This window comes from Lucilia cuprina, chromosome 3 (genome assembly GCF_022045245.1).
Source record: "Lucilia cuprina isolate Lc7/37 chromosome 3, ASM2204524v1, whole genome shotgun sequence".
In the NCBI taxonomy this organism is placed as follows: Eukaryota; Metazoa; Arthropoda; class Insecta; order Diptera; family Calliphoridae; genus Lucilia; species Lucilia cuprina.
In genome coordinates, this window is record NC_060951.1 from 18,248,942 (window position 1) to 18,267,218 (window position 18,277).

The 18,277-nt window shown below is 30.1% G+C and overlaps 1 protein-coding gene across 1 annotated transcript in view; it reads right to left on the reverse strand.

Moving 5' to 3' along the window:
- Positions 1 to 17,315, reverse strand: part of LOC111688492 (B-cell lymphoma/leukemia 11A) — an 82,267-nt gene extending 64,952 nt beyond the window's left edge. Inside the window, exon 1 of the mRNA XM_046945900.1 lies at positions 14,899 to 17,315. Within this exon, the coding sequence (XP_046801856.1) occupies positions 14,899 to 14,935 (37 nt within the window). The 5' untranslated portion in view covers positions 14,936 to 17,315. The remainder of the gene's footprint in view (positions 1 to 14,898) is intronic.
- Positions 17,316 to 18,277: the final 962 nt, after the last annotated feature.

An 18,277-nucleotide genomic window follows, 5' to 3' on the forward strand; every position in this document is an offset into this window, starting at 1 on the left:
TCGTCGCACTATGCAAATGGCAATTGCCATTTGCCAATTGTCTTTTACATTAGATACACACATATAGACATGCTTGCATTTCTACGATTACTCGTTCGAACTCGTATTGGGAAATGTAATTTATCTCAATTATAATCCTACGATTTTAAAAGTCTTTAGATTTACAATGCTACGAGTATTAACAGCAGAATATACATAATAAATCGTTCATGTACTCTTTTCGAAATTAACGATAGATATCTCTACTCTACCATGAAAGTCATGCATTCGAAACTGAATTTGACCGCACATGAAACAACAATTGGGCACGCGTGTAAGATTAAGATTGAGAAACAAACTGACGTTCTTTAAGTTAAGTAAAGCAACAAAAGAAAAAGACATGATAAAATAAAAAGAGAAACTATTGGAGTAAAAATCATATATAGCGATTGCATGTCCATCCAATTCACTTCACCAAACATCAACTAAAAGAACAAATATAGATCAATAAAAATAGAGAGAGAGGACTAACATTTTAAACACTTACTTTTGGTTGTAACTTTTTAGGCAAATAAACCTTATTATGCCCTTCACCATAAAACAGTTGACATTGGAAATAGACAGTGATCGTAATTGATTGAGTGTGTGATGTATTTTTATCTTTTCGAAATTTGAAGATATAAAATAAGTTTGTAACAACTATTATGTTGCAAATATGCTTGGAAAGTAATACTAATTTGAGCATAATTTTATTGCATTAAGTAAATCTGAAAATTACAGAATGTTCTTGCGTGTAGTTCGTAAAGCATTCGACGCAGATCGCGTAAATTTCACTCTAATCCAATGAATTTTTTGCCAGACTTAAGTTCAGATGATTTCGATTAGTTACACCAAAAGTAAAGCAAAATGAACAACAACAACGCTAAACGAAATAAAAAACAAAATACGCAAGGCATCAAAACCAACAGACACACAGTGGTATAGGAAAAAAAGAGGGAAATAATTCGGTAACTTCTAAACGGTTAATCCGATTTTAATGAAATTTAATGAAATATGCACAAAGAGGAGGTGTTGTCGAGTTTAATTTTTGAAATTGGACCTTATAGGCCATCCAGGGGCCCGGCGGGGGGTCCTCAAATTAGGACACCTCGGCTATGTTAAATTTTTAAAACGATCCTATTTCTTCATTTGAGTTCCGATTTAAAAAAATGTACGTAGTACTATTATTTTCATCAATATATGTAACAAATTTAAGAGTTCACCTTATGGATTAAAATAATAGTGCTAGGTAAATTTTCTAAAAGATGTTGAGTTTTCCTTAATTAATTTGTCACTTAAAAAACATTAGGTAGGCATGTTATATATCAATGGAAAGGTAATATTGTCTATTTTTTCGGATTAACCGTTTAGAAGTTACCGAATTATTTCCCTCTTTTTTTATACCCTACACCACTATAGTGGGTTATTATACGTTTGTGGTGATGTTTGTAACATACAAAAATATTGGTCCAATACCCACCTTAAAGTACACCGACCGATTCAGAATCATTTTTTGAGTCGATTAAGACCTGTCCGTCCGTCTGTCCGGCTGGCTGTCCATGTAAACCTTGTGCGCAAGGTACAGGCCGCAATTTTCAAGATAATTTGATGAAGTTTGGACCAAGCATGTTTTTTGGCACAGGGACGAAGCCTATTGAAAATGGTTGAAATCGGTTCATTATTTCACCTAGCCCCCATACAACCGTACCTCCCGATTTTAACTTTTTATGCCATAATTACGTCAAATATTCTGCTATCTCTTTAAAAATTGGCACAAATAAGTTTTATATAAGTATAAATGACGCTGCAGATTTTCGTAAGGATCGGCCTATATTTGACCCTAGCCCCCATACAAACCCCCCTTCAAAAAATGACTTAAACGTCTAAAATTGACTTGTAACCATTTGTATCGCAATGAAACTCAACAAAACTAACTGATATTTAGAAATATATCCTTTTCCCAAATTAACCGAGGATCGGTCCATATTTGACCTATATAAAGCCTCATTTAGAAATTTTAGTTTTTTATCAATAAATTGCTTAAATATTTTGGAATTATTGGTAGTATTCAAAATAAAACTTTCTTTATAAAAAATAAACATTTTATAAAAAGTAAAAATTTTAAAAATATACTCATGGTGTAGGGTATTATATGGTCGGCCATGCCCGACTATACTTTCCTATACCACTGTGAGACATCTAGCTAAACATACATAACGAACACAGAAAAACAAAATAAACAACGCAATAAAACCAACCTACATCCAAATATACGAAGAGAATTCACAAAACAAAAACACACAGCTGAATTAAACCATATACATATACACACGTGTACATCGTTTTCTAATATACAGTATTGTTGTTGCTTATTTAACAAAGCATGAAAAAATATGACATTTTTTGATAAAATTTTCAGAGGTTGTCTCGGATTTTTGCTCATATCTCCGTTATTTACCGATTTTGATGATTTTAAATAGAGGTCTTCTCGAAAGCATGTCTAACAGAATTATTGAAGATTCGGATCTCGCCGATATCTGGGGTCCTCTAAAAACTGATTTCAACAGACAGACAGACGGACATGGCTTAATCGACTCCGCTATCTATGAGGATCCAGAATATATATACTTTATAGGGTCGGATAATTATATTATAGAAATTACAAACGGAATGACAAACTTATATATATTATATACGAAAGTGAAGGGTATAATAAATGAATTATTATCTAACTTTAATAAATTTCTTTCTTAAAATCTTTAAGTTTGGTTTATTTTTGTATTTTGCAAACTGAAGAAGAAATGCATATAAATGGTCTTTTAAACGTTAAATATTTCGTTAAACCGGTAAACCACTGTATGTAAATGCATTACATATATCAACTTTTGTATATATTTTGTTTGTAATGTTTTAATCAAATGACAACAGTTTAAAGTTTGTGGCTTTAATTCCCGTTCACCTTTACTTCAATAGTATTGAACTCTGCGTAATAAAATCGAAATATAATTTTGACTTTTTACATATTATCAAAAATTTTATATAATAAATGTTATCTTTTTCATAAACATATTTTCATGTTGGTCAATACTTAAAAATTTTGAACTATAAAAATTTAACCGTCATTAAAAACTCCCCAAAACAAAAATAAAACAACTCCTTAAATTTAGGGACTTATTTCATTATGACATAAATCCCCAATTTAAACATGAAAAAACAAGCCCCAACGAGGTCAAATAAATCCTTAAATTAAAATTAAAAAACGCCCAATTTTGGGGGATTTATTTGATATGAAAATTAATTTTAAAACAAGTAAGAAGTTATAGTCGTATAGTTTTCACAATAAAGCATTTAAGTTGAATTGTACCATGCCTTAGATATACTTAAGCCATTTATTGTTGTAATAAAACTGTGGATCTTTAAGTAAAATTTTGATGGGGGCTTTTATAGGGGCTAGGGTTTAATAAGGCCCTATATTATAAGGGTTATCAAGGCAAGTATAGAAGTTGGTTTTGCAGCTTTTTGTCGAGATAAAAGTACTATTTGACCGGTTCAGTTGTATGGGGCCTAGGTGAAATAATGGACCGAGGTTAACTATTTTCAATAGGCATCGTCTACAGTACCATAAAAGATCATGTGCCAAATTTCATTGAATTATCTCCAAAATTGCGACCTGTAGTTTGATTGCAAGGATTATATGGACGGACGGACAGACATAGTTAAATCAACTCAGAAAAATGAGTCTGAGGTATACTTTAAGGTGGGTATAGGAAATTGCAAACAATAGCACAAACCCAATATACCCTCCCCACTAAAGTGGTGAAGGATACAATGAAAAAAATGTATATTTTATATTATACCTAACATAGACTCCGCTTATTAATATTTCCTAAACAGCCTGGCTTCGGCAATACGTTTTTAAAGAAAAGAATGATTCATAGCGAAGCCGATGTTTCATATATATGGACTAGATTTGGCCAGTTTTTCGCAGTACTCTTTCTACGTGTGTGCGGAGTAGTGAAAACTTTTGCTGGGAAAGAATGTTATAAAAAACATAAATACAAATATGTTATCTGAAATACTTATATTCACACACAACAATAGAATAAAGATATTTTTATTAAAACAAAAGAAAGCACCAAACAATTGCTCAAACATGACTGCATTTGTGTTGGGAATCGCCGCAACGGAAGTAATACATTTTGCAATGTGTATCGGCTGATTATGCAGTTGCAAGGAACCAAAGGACTCTCTCTATAATTATTCACTATATGACATAAAAACGTTTTCATATGTATGATATATTCACAATCGTATGTAAATAAATCTGTACATTAAGGTAGACCTGTTTGTATAGACTCAAAACGGACATACATATATACCTAAAGCCCTCAAAAACATTCGTCATTATTTACATATAAATATGCGTTTATTATTAACCATTACTAAATTGGACCATATTTGGTAACAGATTACAATTATTTCTAGTTTAAATATTTCATATAATTTAATATTACTTGCAATTGTCGGAATTTATATGGATGTATTAATATAAAGGGCAATATTTCAAAAACAAGAAAGGAATGAATAAATTTACACTTACGGTACAGTGGCTGACTAAGAGGAAGTCTCCAGTCTACTAGGTACTAATGCTACTGGCACTAGTCCTGATACAGTTTCATATATAAAAGTTCATATGTATGTTGTGTACTTAATACGAAAAAAAGTTTTTTCAGTTCAGTTTCTTATCAGCTATTGAAAATAATGATCACTGTACAATATGTTTTTGTAATAAGTTTCGAAAATTCTGTTTTTTTTCAAAATATATTGACCAAAATTTTTAACTCAAAAGGCCTAATATATGGTTTCAATTATACGGAGGATAGTCAAAAAAAGAACGATTTTAACTAACTTGAACACCGCTTAAGCTTATCATGAATATTTAGCCAGTAAGACAGATAAACTTAATCGACTCAGTAGACCATTTTTTACTCTTTCCTCTATGGTATAAATCCATAGAAGTATTCTATTATATTCATAATTGACCAGCAATTCTCGACTATTATTTTTCACTAGTTTTAATACAAGTTTTTAAGGTATACAAATTTGGAACTTATTTTTGAAGCGTTTTCTGGCCTTTTTAATGTTTGATTTATACTTTTATTTCTTCTTTAAGCTTCTGGCAACTCTGCTCTGGGCACTCTGATAAATAATTTATCATACTGAAGGCTTAATTTTGCTGTAACGCATTATTGTAAATAACATTTTGAATGTTGTTAGTTTCGAAAAAAGCCAATGAAATCTGATCTAGTTTTAATTTAATTTGGTTATATGTTAATTTTAGTATGTTTGTTCATTAAACTTGTCTAAAAAATTATGTTACGCAATTAAAAGCACCTCTCATACCCCTGAAGCGTGATATAATTTGAAAAATCGTAAAAAAGTTAATTTTGATCCTTTGATCCTGAACTAGCTCACCAAATATTGAGAAAGGTTATCTTAGAATTATCAAGCGTACATTTTGGTGGGAAAAATATTTTGTCTTTATAGAAACGACACTCCCTCAAAGAGTAAATCAAAATTTCGAACGGTTTCAAGATATGAGCTTGAGAAAATGGTCACTTTTTTCAAAAATGACACAGAGGCCCCAAATCTTAGGGGGCCTATAACTAAAAGAGTGCATGATTTTGGGCAAAACTGGAAGACACGGTTTATATTAAGAACTATAGAAATATAGATTGCGCATTCAGTATGCACAAAGATTTTTGTTCTGCGCATGTACGCGTAAATATGTCGTTCCCGTACTAAAATTTCAATGAATTTTGTTGTTTTTCTGATTACTTCTGACTGCATCTAACTAAAAACTGCAAAACTGACTAGTACTGGAACAGATATAATTAATGTACATCATTTTAGTTTAATGGTTTATTGATCTTGCGTTTTCTTTGTTTGTTGTTGGTGCCATTATTTACACAATTTTTAAATTTTCAATAGATTTCCGGCGAGAGTTCCCGTTTGGCTAAATTTTATACAAGTAGGTTTTAGACACTAATGAACAAAATGAAACCCATCCAAGAAAAATTCTTATTTTTTGGACACCCCCAGCAGTTCGACAAAGAGTCAGTGCATACGTAAAAGACAGTTATTTCCACTAATAGTTAACCACCTGGATGATCGTAATTCGTATGTTTTGGGTCATTCATCACGAATGTACCCTTTGTAATCGAGAATGAAGACAGTCGTCACTTAAGTGTCCTCTTTGTAAGCGGGAGCAGAGACAGTCGTCTCTTTACTGTCTCTTTGTAGGGTGTAGAGTAACGATTGACTTCCTCGTAGGACAAGCCCATGTTAAAATGGTTGGTCACATGGGTAGTCAGGTGGCTAGGGGATACCACAAGTGATCGGTTAAATGTTCAGTTCGGGACTGTCCCGTCGAACTGCTGGGCCTCTAATGTACACACATACATCCAAAATATAACAAAATGACGTTGTGAAAAAATTTTAATGAGAAATACAGTTGGTCTAATCACTCGTCCAACAAACTGTCTGTCTCCTCCGTATTTCCGCAATTTGCAATCTGAAGTGTGTGTACTCATACAACAATCCGATACATGGTTATTTGGTATTATGACTTTGTATCGGATCCACTTATTGTATGCGGATTAACCCTTTCAGGTTTTCTATGATACGTATGGGTACATTTTTTAATAATTCTATATTTTTCTTAGATGTTTGTTTTTTAAAACAAATAAAAAAAAAATTGGTAGACCCTAAACCTTGTTATGTCTCAAAGAGCGAGCGTTTCTCGTGAGATTCACAATTTGATTATTCATTCACAAAATTGAAAAAAAAAAATCAAAAACAAAAAAGAAGTACCGAAAGGGTTAAGAAAGTATGTACATACATTTACAACAAACATGAATAAATACATAGAATTTAGTTTAAAGGATTTGTATTTTTATGCTCACCATCAAGAAGATGGGACCACATTGGTTTTGTCATTCCGTTTGTAACGCATCGAAATATCGATCATAGACCCACAAAAGTATATGTATATATTATGGGTAAATTCTAAGACGATCTATTAATGTCTGTCCGTCTGTCTGTTGAAAGCACGATAGAGTCTGAACAGAAATAGCTAGAAAGTTGAAATGGCCAATATCGGTCCACATTTTCGCATAGCCCCCAGAAATACGGCGTTAACAGTCATATCTATTTTGAAAATGCGAGTATAGAAAAGTAATTCGACATAAATATGTAAGTCTTATATGTGTCAAATTCTGTTTACCAATTTTATGAGGATCGGTCCTTAATTTAGCCCATATCTCATATATGATCCTCTCCATAAAATGACTTTAACGCCCATTACTGACTTAAAAAATCGATATAAGTAAGTTTATTACGAGCAAAAATCATTTTTATCTAATTTTATGAAGATCAGTCCATAATTAACCGTACCCCCATATAAAGTCCCCTTCAGAAACTCCCTCACTACTGACTTGAAAATATGAGTATAGCGCTAAAATTCGACATAAGTTTTTTTTTGAACGCAAATATCTCTACTGAGATTTAAGAAAATCGATTTTTATTTGACCCTTCCTCCATATAAGGTCCCCTTCAGAAAACTAATTTAACGCACATTACTGTTTATAGGGGAGCATTCCATTTACGGCATATGGTTTGATGGAGGGTATATAAGATTCGGCGTAGTCGAATATAACACTCTAACTTGCTTGTTTTAAGTTTGGTGCGTAACAAAAGATTTTTGCCTCTTGTGTTGCTGTTGTGTAGACTTTTATACTGTTCAATGAGGTCCAGCAGAAGACGTGTAGTTGTTGAGTTTAACTGGTCCTGTATTCTTTTATTTAAAATGTGTAGTTTAAGTTGACAGCTCATGACAAGTTTTATTTTACTGGCTTTTAGATGATTTTAATTATAATGTTATTGTACTCGCTTAATTTATAAACATTTGAGTACGTACATATGTATAAATGAATGTGTGTTTAAGAGTCCTTTGTTTTTTTTAATGAGAGCTTTTGAAAGTATGTATGTATGATTACGTAGCGGATGGTATATAGTGGCACTGCCAGTCATCGTTTGTTCGTCTTGTTATTATTTTCTAACAATGAATTTACTGTTTTGCATCTGGCCATTTCCAAAGCAACCTTGGGTCAATAAATTGCGGCATTATTATCCTTGCGGCTTTGCACTGTATTTTTTTATTTTTGTAACAGACAAGAGTTACCATGGCGATATAACATTAGCTTGTCAAAAATGTTACAAAATGTTGTTGTTGTTTTTGGTTTTACTTTATTTTAATTTTACTTATTAAACTACAACGAATAAAACTGACATGCTAATGGGCATCGTTTGGTCGATAATCAAATTAAATTGAAAAATACTTTGCCAAACTGTGTTGGTCATGCAATAGAATAATATTATCGAAAAACATCTGAAAATAAATTAAAATCGGGTGTGGGTGTTAGGATTGGTAGTGTTGGTAACTGTGTCACTTTGAGAACGTTACAATGACACCTGATTACCGAACGTTCCATCGGCCGTTGTAATGATAATTATGAAGTTATGGCAATGTACAACACACATACATACATATGCATTAACAAGTAATATGACAATTTAACGGTCACGTCCTAGATGCGATATAGAAACAAAAGTTGTAAGTACAAACATACATATGTATGTATGTATGTATGTATGTATGTATGTACGTACGTATGTATGTATGTATGTATGTATGTATGTATGTATGTATGTATGTATGTATATATGTATGTATGTATGTATGTATGTATGTATGTATCTATGTATCTATGTATGTATCTATGTATGTATGTATGTATGTATGTATGTATGTATGTATGTATGTATGTATGTATGTTTACTATATTATTTTTTGTAAAATTACATATACGTTAAAGTTTTGTAGCATATGACAATACTAAGGAAATAATTATTTATGTTTAATAAATCGTTTTTTCCATACAATGTTAGTCGCTCTAAGGTATATAAAAAATGGATCTGTAGCAATAGTATTACATACATTTTTTGAATTGACATTATTATCATTTTATTGAAAATATTGATATCTTCTTTTTAATTAGACTTGTTTTAGCTTTAAAATTGAGTAGATAAAAACTGTAACATCGAACTAAATACTCAATCAAAGAAGATAAAAATGCTATGGTCGTAGGAATCAAAATTATTACTTTAAAATTGGTACCGACATATGAAGACATCGACGTACATGTTAAAGTATATTAATAACTACAGTATGTGTACGTAAATATATCATTGTATGTATTTTTCATCTTTAGTACAGATAAATTCCTGTAGATTGATACTAGGGAACGTTTGTGTTACAATAGTAATTTAGGCTACAGTCTACTTTTTCGATACAATTCAAAACATATTTTTTATGTCTATTTTGTTTTTTATTTATTTTTGTTTTTTATGTTGTTGATAAGACAGCACAGCTAAATAAATAATTTGTCTGTAATTTTAAGTTAAAGAAATTATAAAAAAGAAATATGTATGGGTAAACGTTCTTTTAACAAATATGTTAAATAAACGGACAAATAAGTAATCGGCCAAAACGGCAAGTGAACAAGTATCAAGAAATGAAAATATAAAAAAACTAGAACTACATGTATGTATATGTATTAGGGTTATAACCAAAATTAGGCCCTTTTACAACGTAGTAGCCAGTAGTGTCTAACAAGGAATACCTGTTTCTCAAGATATTTTGGTGCAAAAACCTAGGGTGGCAAATCAATTTTTTAAAACCATTCAAATTTTAATGAATTTTTGGTAGTATAATAAAAATTTGTATACTCTTCACCTACGCGAGAAAGGTATATATAAGTTTGTCATTTCCGCAATATAATTTTCTGAATCCATATAGATATTGGAGTCAAATAAGGCACGTTCGTTGTTCTGTTGAAATCAATATCTTGAAAACCCAGATATCTTCGGGATCCAAATCTTCAATAATTCTGTCAGACATGCTTTCAAAAAGCTTTCTATTTAAAATCAGCAAAACCCGTCCATAAATATCAGTGATATAAGCAACAATCCAAGACAACCTCTGAAAATTTTATAAAAAAAAAAACAATTTTTTCAATGCTTTGATAAATAAGCAACAATAACATTGTGATTTGGAAAAAATACGTATGTGAGCCGAAATAGTACTCTTAATTGTTGGAGGCTAATTCTGAAAGGGGGGGGTAAATCGCAGCCCTGTCCCTGACTTATCTTGACACCTGTTTATATCGAGAATTTCCAGTTTTTTATTAAAAAATTTAAAATTTTAAATATTTAGAGTAAATATCGAATACTTCAGGACACGGAAACTTTTTTAACGCTCGGGAAAAAGTAATAGACTTTTTCGACTTATATTTTTATGGAATATCAATATTGTTGGAAGGGATTTTTTATTAGTTTCTAAAATTAATTGCGGTTGAATTTTAGTCCAATCGGATACTCGTTTTCTAAACTTAAGGAGCTTTGTTATACAGGCCATGTAATAACAATTTTAATTGGATAGGAGGATATTACTGACTTCTTCCTTCTTGCGCACGAAAAATTGTCCAATCTGAATTAGGGTTTACAAATCATCAATCAATCATGGAGCACTTTTTGACATAAAAGTGTGAAATGTCATAAAAATAAAATGAAGTACATCCAAAAGAACTCCCTAATTAAAAAAGCCACAACGATAAAAAAGTCCCTAATTTTAAAATAAAATAGGTTCCTTAAAAAAATTGCGAAATCTGGAGATAAAAAATAAGTCAGATTTAGTAATATTTCAAAGGAAAGGGAAGTTGCGCATGCTCCATAATTTATTACATTTCATATTATCGATTAATAAATATTCGTTAAATAGCAAGGATTTGTAAGGATTTGCCACTTTATAACATGTTCAATACCGGTTTCGCTAAGTAACGATTTCCCAAATAGCTGGCCTTAGGATACTCGTCAGTGTATTCTTAGAAAAGCTGAAATCCAATATATCAAAGAGGAGAAAACCCTTGCGAACGGCCGAAAGCTAGCTATCAAACGTATATTTTTTATTTTATTTCGTTTGATAAAAGAAATATAATGAAATAACTCTCCAAGAAAGGTTTTATGAATTTACATATAGTAGTATATAGACGAAACTGGTTGTAAGTAGAAGCACTCAAATAAACACAGTTGCTTAAAAAGTACTAAAAATTACATGTATTTTTGGTACGTTATTGTGTTTTATTAATGAGATTATATATATTAGTGAATGAAAATATGAGTTTAATAATTTTTTCAAAATATATGTTATCTTAAAAGCTATTATAAACACTTCTTTTGTTATTTTTTTCTGCGCTAAAGGAATAATAAAGAAATTCCCCTATATGGGATTTATTTCATTTTTAAATTGTGGGAAATTATTTTATAATGAAATAAGTTTACATTTTAAATATGAATAATGAAGTTATTTGTAGGTTATACAGAAAATAGCTAAAAAATAGTTTGCTTAATTTAAGAAATGCCCCTAAAAGTCGTTTGACGGACCAGAAATATATTAACAAAATATTGTAATTATTTTTCCCGCAATTAGCTCGAAATTACGGAATTTTTGGGACCCATTTCGAAAATATTGCAGACAAAATTTTTTTACATACTAATAATAAGATCAAAATTTTCAATCGCTGATAGGGAACTAGGGCCCTTTTCAAAAATATTGTTTTTTTATTTTTCTCATATTTAGTATAATAATAGTATCACATACATATGTATTACAAATTCAATTTATTCCTCCTATGACAACTTTCATATACCCAATCAATTGCAACTTCAGATCTGTACGCAGAAAAAATATCTATAATTATATTTCTATAATTTTTATATAAAAACTTTCTGAATTATTTAATTCCGGAAATTTTTAACTACATACTTCCTAATTAAAAATAAATATCATGTTCCGAAATTTGACGTAAGCACCTCATACTGTTCCATGTGAACTAAGATATATAACAGAGACAAATTGAATTACTCGAAAGTCAATTTAGAACCTTTTTGAAAAAAATATTTGGAATTTAACGAACTAATTTACCTTAACCGGAACCATTTGTGTATCATTTGAAATGCAAAATCTTCTGCTATTGAAATATAAATGTTGATTCGACTATGCGAAATGAAATACCCACCATCAAAATGTTGTAATGTATTAATACTAAAATAGGCATCAATGTGATTTTCAGAGGAGGACTTATTAGGTTTTCTTGTGTCAATTTTCGTCTAAATTTACAGCTCAAATAGAATGAGTCTTCTAAATCGTTATTTTTTTCAACTCACAGACACAGAATGTGTGTACTTTTTGGGTCTATCACCAACATTTCGATGTGTTGAAAACGAAATGAATAAATCGTTTTGCATAAATCAAAAATAAAATAGGATGTTAATTTGCAAATTTATGAAAAATATGGCTTAAAACAGAAAATAAAAACAATTTTTTAAGCAAATCTTGGGATTTATTTTCAAAAATCGATGGATTTTCTTATCCTGGGATTTGAGATTTACTAATCCCAAAAAATCTCCGGATTTTCGGGATTGGCAACCCTAATTTCTATACTAAAAAGTGCAAATACCTTTTTCAGCAATTTCAATATTTCGCAATATTCAATATTTCGCAATAATATTTCGCAAAATGTTCGCTTCCAACTAGCATTTTTTTAAGATTTCCATAAATTAGCTTAACCGGTTTTTTATTCTTTATACCGGCAGATACTTGTTTAAATTCAAAAAATTTTGCTTTACTTTTTTGGTAAACTAGTACCTATGCTATGATTGCCAAGCTACTTGAAAAATATTTGAAAGCTAAAAAAATCCATAAATAAATTAATAAAATTTAAAAATTATAAAAAATCCTCAAATTCCTCCTGATGAAAATCGCTCCCCAAATAAAACCCGTATCTGGCGATATTTCTCTCTCACAAAACATCAATTACTCTTAATAATATCAGATCTTTCCTAACACTTAATATTATATTTTTTCCACACCATTAATATATAAAAATATTTTTATTATTTGACATTTTTAATTAAAACCGAAAAAAGTAAAGTTGTAATTTTTTTTAACGATAAAAATACATATATCAAATATTTTTTTGTATTTGTTCATTAATACAGATAAAAATAGGCGTGTCATATTTGATCTAGTGTTTAATTATTTATCGAATAAAAGCTATAACTATAAATTTATGAGATTAATATATTTGTTGTCGTTTAATTAAATTCTTATAGTCCATTAAGTAATTTGGGCTCGAAATATAAATGAAATCTTTCCTATTCAGACCGGCGTTTTTAACACTTGAACGGACTTTGCTTGCAAGGAAAAAACGTTCTTCAACGTAAAATTGAACTTTTTAAACATTAAATAATTGCATTAATCACTTTTTCACATTTATTTTTTTCTTAAATAATTTCAATTTAAATTGTGTTGTTATTTTTTTTTTTTTTTAATTTTTATTATTTTTTGTTCTAAAACTAAAAATTTTTACTTTTTATATTAAGACAGGGATGTTCGTTATTTTTTCAAGTTAATTTCAATGAAGTTAAGAAAAATGACTTGATTTAGAATCAACAAAATGTATGGGAAATTACTTGATTTTGAGTAGACTTCGATCAAAATCTCGAAAAAGCTTAATTTTGTTTGGTCTGAACTTATTCACAAGTACAAATATCGCACCATAAAAAACATTAATTTACATATTTTGGATTCCCTGTTTATCAATAATGACCGTCGTAACCGTTTTGTTTTAGTAAACTTTAATAAAATAACCAAATATAAAAAGGTTATAGTTTCACGTTACGTATAATAATCACAGTTGTTTCATAAAACTCTAAAATGATAAGAATTTAAGCGTCATTTCTATGAGTAAATACACACCTTATTGTACTAAAATTTTATTAAATATTTACACATACAAATATGAGTATATCTAAATATTATATATGTACTTATATGCATGCATACATACATACATACATACATATGTATGTATGCGGTCACATAACTCAAATTATTCCATGAGCGCATTTAATGATGTTTATAATTGTTTTATTGTTATACAACATCGTTGGAGTGATTGTATTTGTTGTATTTTCTTTTGAACTATTGCGATCCCTTCGTTGTAAAAGTCTGCGATTTATAATCGGACATAATATCAGATAATTAACATTCAACGTGATTTAAAAACAAAAAAATAAATGCATCTATTTAAGATTTTAATATGTATATATATACATATGTATGTATGTGAACTGTCAAAATAATTTTGAACTGTATGTATTCTTATTTTAGAACAAGTTTCAAACAAAATCACTTTGTAATCCATACCGTCGGCAAAACATCGTAAAGTGTAAGTTTATTGTAAATGTTGGCGCAAATTTGTTTATGATTGAATCAAGAAGTGAAAAATAACTATTTTGCGACGAAAAGATGTACGACAAAAAGAATCGTTTATTCACAGAATAAGGAGGCTGGCTAATATAAAATTATTGTAAAATTATTTAATAAATATATACTAATTTATGCACCCCTTTCAATTGACAACTACATAAATACAAACTTGTTTATTTACAAAAATAGGAACACACACAAATACATATGTAAATATGAATGTATTAATCCACACACACCCACGTACCGTTACTTATTTATGTCAAGAATGTCAAAGTTTGAAATCAAAGTTATATTCGGGAGAGGGTGCGAGAGGCTTTAGCATTTCAAACGTACATACATCTGTATTAACATTTTTTGTGTACTTTTTTACGCGCTTTCACTTAAAATTAAAGCCTTAAAATATAGAATTTTAGCATGTAACTAACCTTGCGCAATCCTAACTGCAGGCATTTTAATTCGCATTTTCGACTAAATTTAAATTTGTTACTTAAAATTTTTCACTTTAGTACAAGTGTTAGCCGATAACAGTGATGATGAGAATCCAAAGTTTTCATTCAACTTTCTTTTCGATTTCTCCTATGCAAATCCTCGATGTTGTATCCACGAGTGTATGGTTAAATGTCAATTTGATAGGTAAATACGTTTGTGTGATCAATACAAAGAACGTGTCAGATTATGCTTTTCCGTTGTGTTCGAGCAATAAATTCGTTTACTATCGATGGATGGATAAATGTCCTCGAAAAAGATATGTTCCGCCAGTGAGCTTTGCTTTGAAGCAATTTAGCTTTATTGTACTTTTTATTTTAGTTGTTTTTTATTTAATATATAATAGGAACCTTAAAAGTTTTTTTTTAAACTTGTTATTGTTGTTATTCTTAAAATATATTTCTTCTAAACACATATGTTTTTAATTTATTTGTAAAATTATTTAAAAAAACTATTTAAAAAATTTTACTATAATTAACTTGGTGTTTTAACGTAGTGCTGGTTTAAATATTTTTTAATATTTAATCACTCTATTAGATTAATATTTCAATTTTATTTTTATACACTTAAGCAGGTTTTATTCTTATTCACTTGTTTTATTTTTATTATTATTAGTGGTTTTTATTTTTTAATTTGTATTTTTTGTTTGTTTTCTTATATTTGTGTTTATTAAAGTTCGGTTATTGTTGTATGTGCATAATGATTTTAAAAAGTAACGTCCAAAAATATACACGTCCGAACACGTCTATGTCCTGTGAGTGACTACGGACACATACGTGAAGATAATTCAATTTTATTTTCGGCGTTTACACTTTGATGCCAATTTAAAAATTAGATTTTATTTTGTTGGTTACGCGCTAGGCGAGGGTTGTCGAGATGGGGGTGGGGTGGGTTTGTTTTAATATTGTTGCTGTCAAGTCAAATGTAAAAGGGCGAATGCGCGGGAGAGGGTTGTGCTGCTAACCCCTTACTGATAACTATTATTGAGGAAGAGGCAGCGAACAGACAGGTGGAAATGCTGATATAGTTTTGTTTTGTCTTGTTTTTGTTTCATGTATTTGTTTTCATATGAGTATCCAATATAACTAACGGTTATACTATTTGTTATTATATTATTGTCTTTCTTGTTGTTGTTGTTATAATTATTATTGTACTTGTACTAGTTTTTGTTGTTGTCGTTGTGGGTGGACACACAATCGCGCTCGCAACTATACCACTTGGCGTTTAATATACGAATGCCGTTTGTAAGCGGCTAATACGTGTGCCTGTGTAGACTTTTTCTTTCATTGTCTGCCTATTCGATGGATTGGTTGGTTGACTGAATAACTGACTGTCTGGCTGACTATCTTTTTTTATAAACAGCGATGATAACGGATGCTAAACATACCAAACTCTACTAAAATAAAAGCAGCAAAAGCAAAGCAGCGTTGTTAACGTACATCCACAAGTACGTATGAGTTGTCGATGCCGTTACGCGTAACGCAACCACAACCAAACCCCACACACGACAAGTACTGAAGAAACAATAGTAAACATCAATACTGCGAATTGTTAAAATTCTCTCATATGTTTAAATGTATGTGAATTTTTAAGTACATATGTGTGTACGTTTGTATGTTGTTTCGTTATTTTGTTGTATACATTCCGGCGCAGTACCCATATTAGTTTTTGTTGAGCTTGGCGATGTAGTTGTTGTTCCTTGTTTGTAACTGTGTACGTTAGTTATTATTGTTTTTGGATGAAAAACTAATTGTAGATTTTGAGAAATATATATATATCAAAGACGATGACGAAGACGTCATCAGCGGTAATGACTTTACGTGTACATATGTACATATATGATCGATTTGAGAACATGGACGACCAATTCACGCACTATGAGAAGAGTTACACATGATACTACTGTTTCATAAATATTATTGTGATGGCGATGAACTAAGATTACAAACGACAACGAAACAAAAAAATAAAAATACGAGATATGTAATGAAAACACAAATTAAAATACCGTTACTGTAAACTTTATATAAAGCACGTCTTAACAATTCAACAGACCGTATGCATCTAATGAACTTATATTTGTCCATCCATCAAATGTCTGTTCAACACTCCATCCCACTACTACCAACAACAATCCATGCATCCATCCATCCAACCAACCATTCATTCATTCATCTTTCTATTATTCTTTTCTCAGTTTAAATTAAGCAAACCAGCCAGCTTTTAATGGTCACAGTTCTTCTGCTTAGTTTTAGCACAAGTTGGAGGTGGTTTGTTGAGTTTTCTGTTCTATGCTCTGTTTTTGTTTTGTTTTGCTTTGTTTTCAATTTACTCTTTCATTCAATGATTCACTCGTTTACTCACGCGCGCTCACTTTGTACATGAGGATGGTTAAATAGTTAAAAACAAATGCTACATTGGCACGGGATAGAGACTCTTTAGACCACAGCAGTTGTTTTATTTTCGTTTTTACGCTGACATCGACGTTGGCAATGACGTCTGCGTCAGCGTCAGCGTAGGCGAATACACCGATCAACTTACACCTATAAATAAACGCTGAGAAACAGTACATGTATGTATTTGTGCGGTTTGTATGTGCAAAACAAAAATAATAAAAGAGTTTATTTAAATTAAAGCTTCTTGCTCTCGTATCGCTTATTTTGACTTTAGTACAATGTTGCCAATCTAACACATTCAGTGCTAGATTTAGGATTTTTTAATTTAAATTTTTAGACTTATGCTAAATGTTTTTCAGAAAAAATTACTTAATAAACAATACAAAAATTGTTTCTATGTTTTCTATACAAAATATTTTTTATCTTGTATAAAAGTTTTACTGAAATAAATATGTATTGTTAAAAATCAACGGTTTGATATTGAGATTAAAAATTGCAAATGAAGTAAGATCATCTCGAAAATAAAAATGAAGATATATACATATGTATATATGTATAAACAATTGGAGTTAATTAGTTATTTTGTACATAAAATCAGTGTGTCGAATAATCTTGTTTGTGTTTATCATTATATTTTGATAAATTAATTAGAATGTATCAGTGTACACTAAACTAATTTTTTGTTTCCTTATTTGCATACCTGTCAAAATTTGTTTTTTTAATAATTATAACAAAATAAAATTTGAATAATAAAAAAATGAAAAATGTTTAATTTGTAAAAAATAATATTGTTTGCACAAAAGATACATTTCAACCATCTTCTGCATTGCGCCCTTTGTTAAGTCCGATGGCTATAGCCAAGCTTTATCTGTTTATAACGGATCTTAATGGCACAAATTAGGTCATTCCAGATATCAAATAT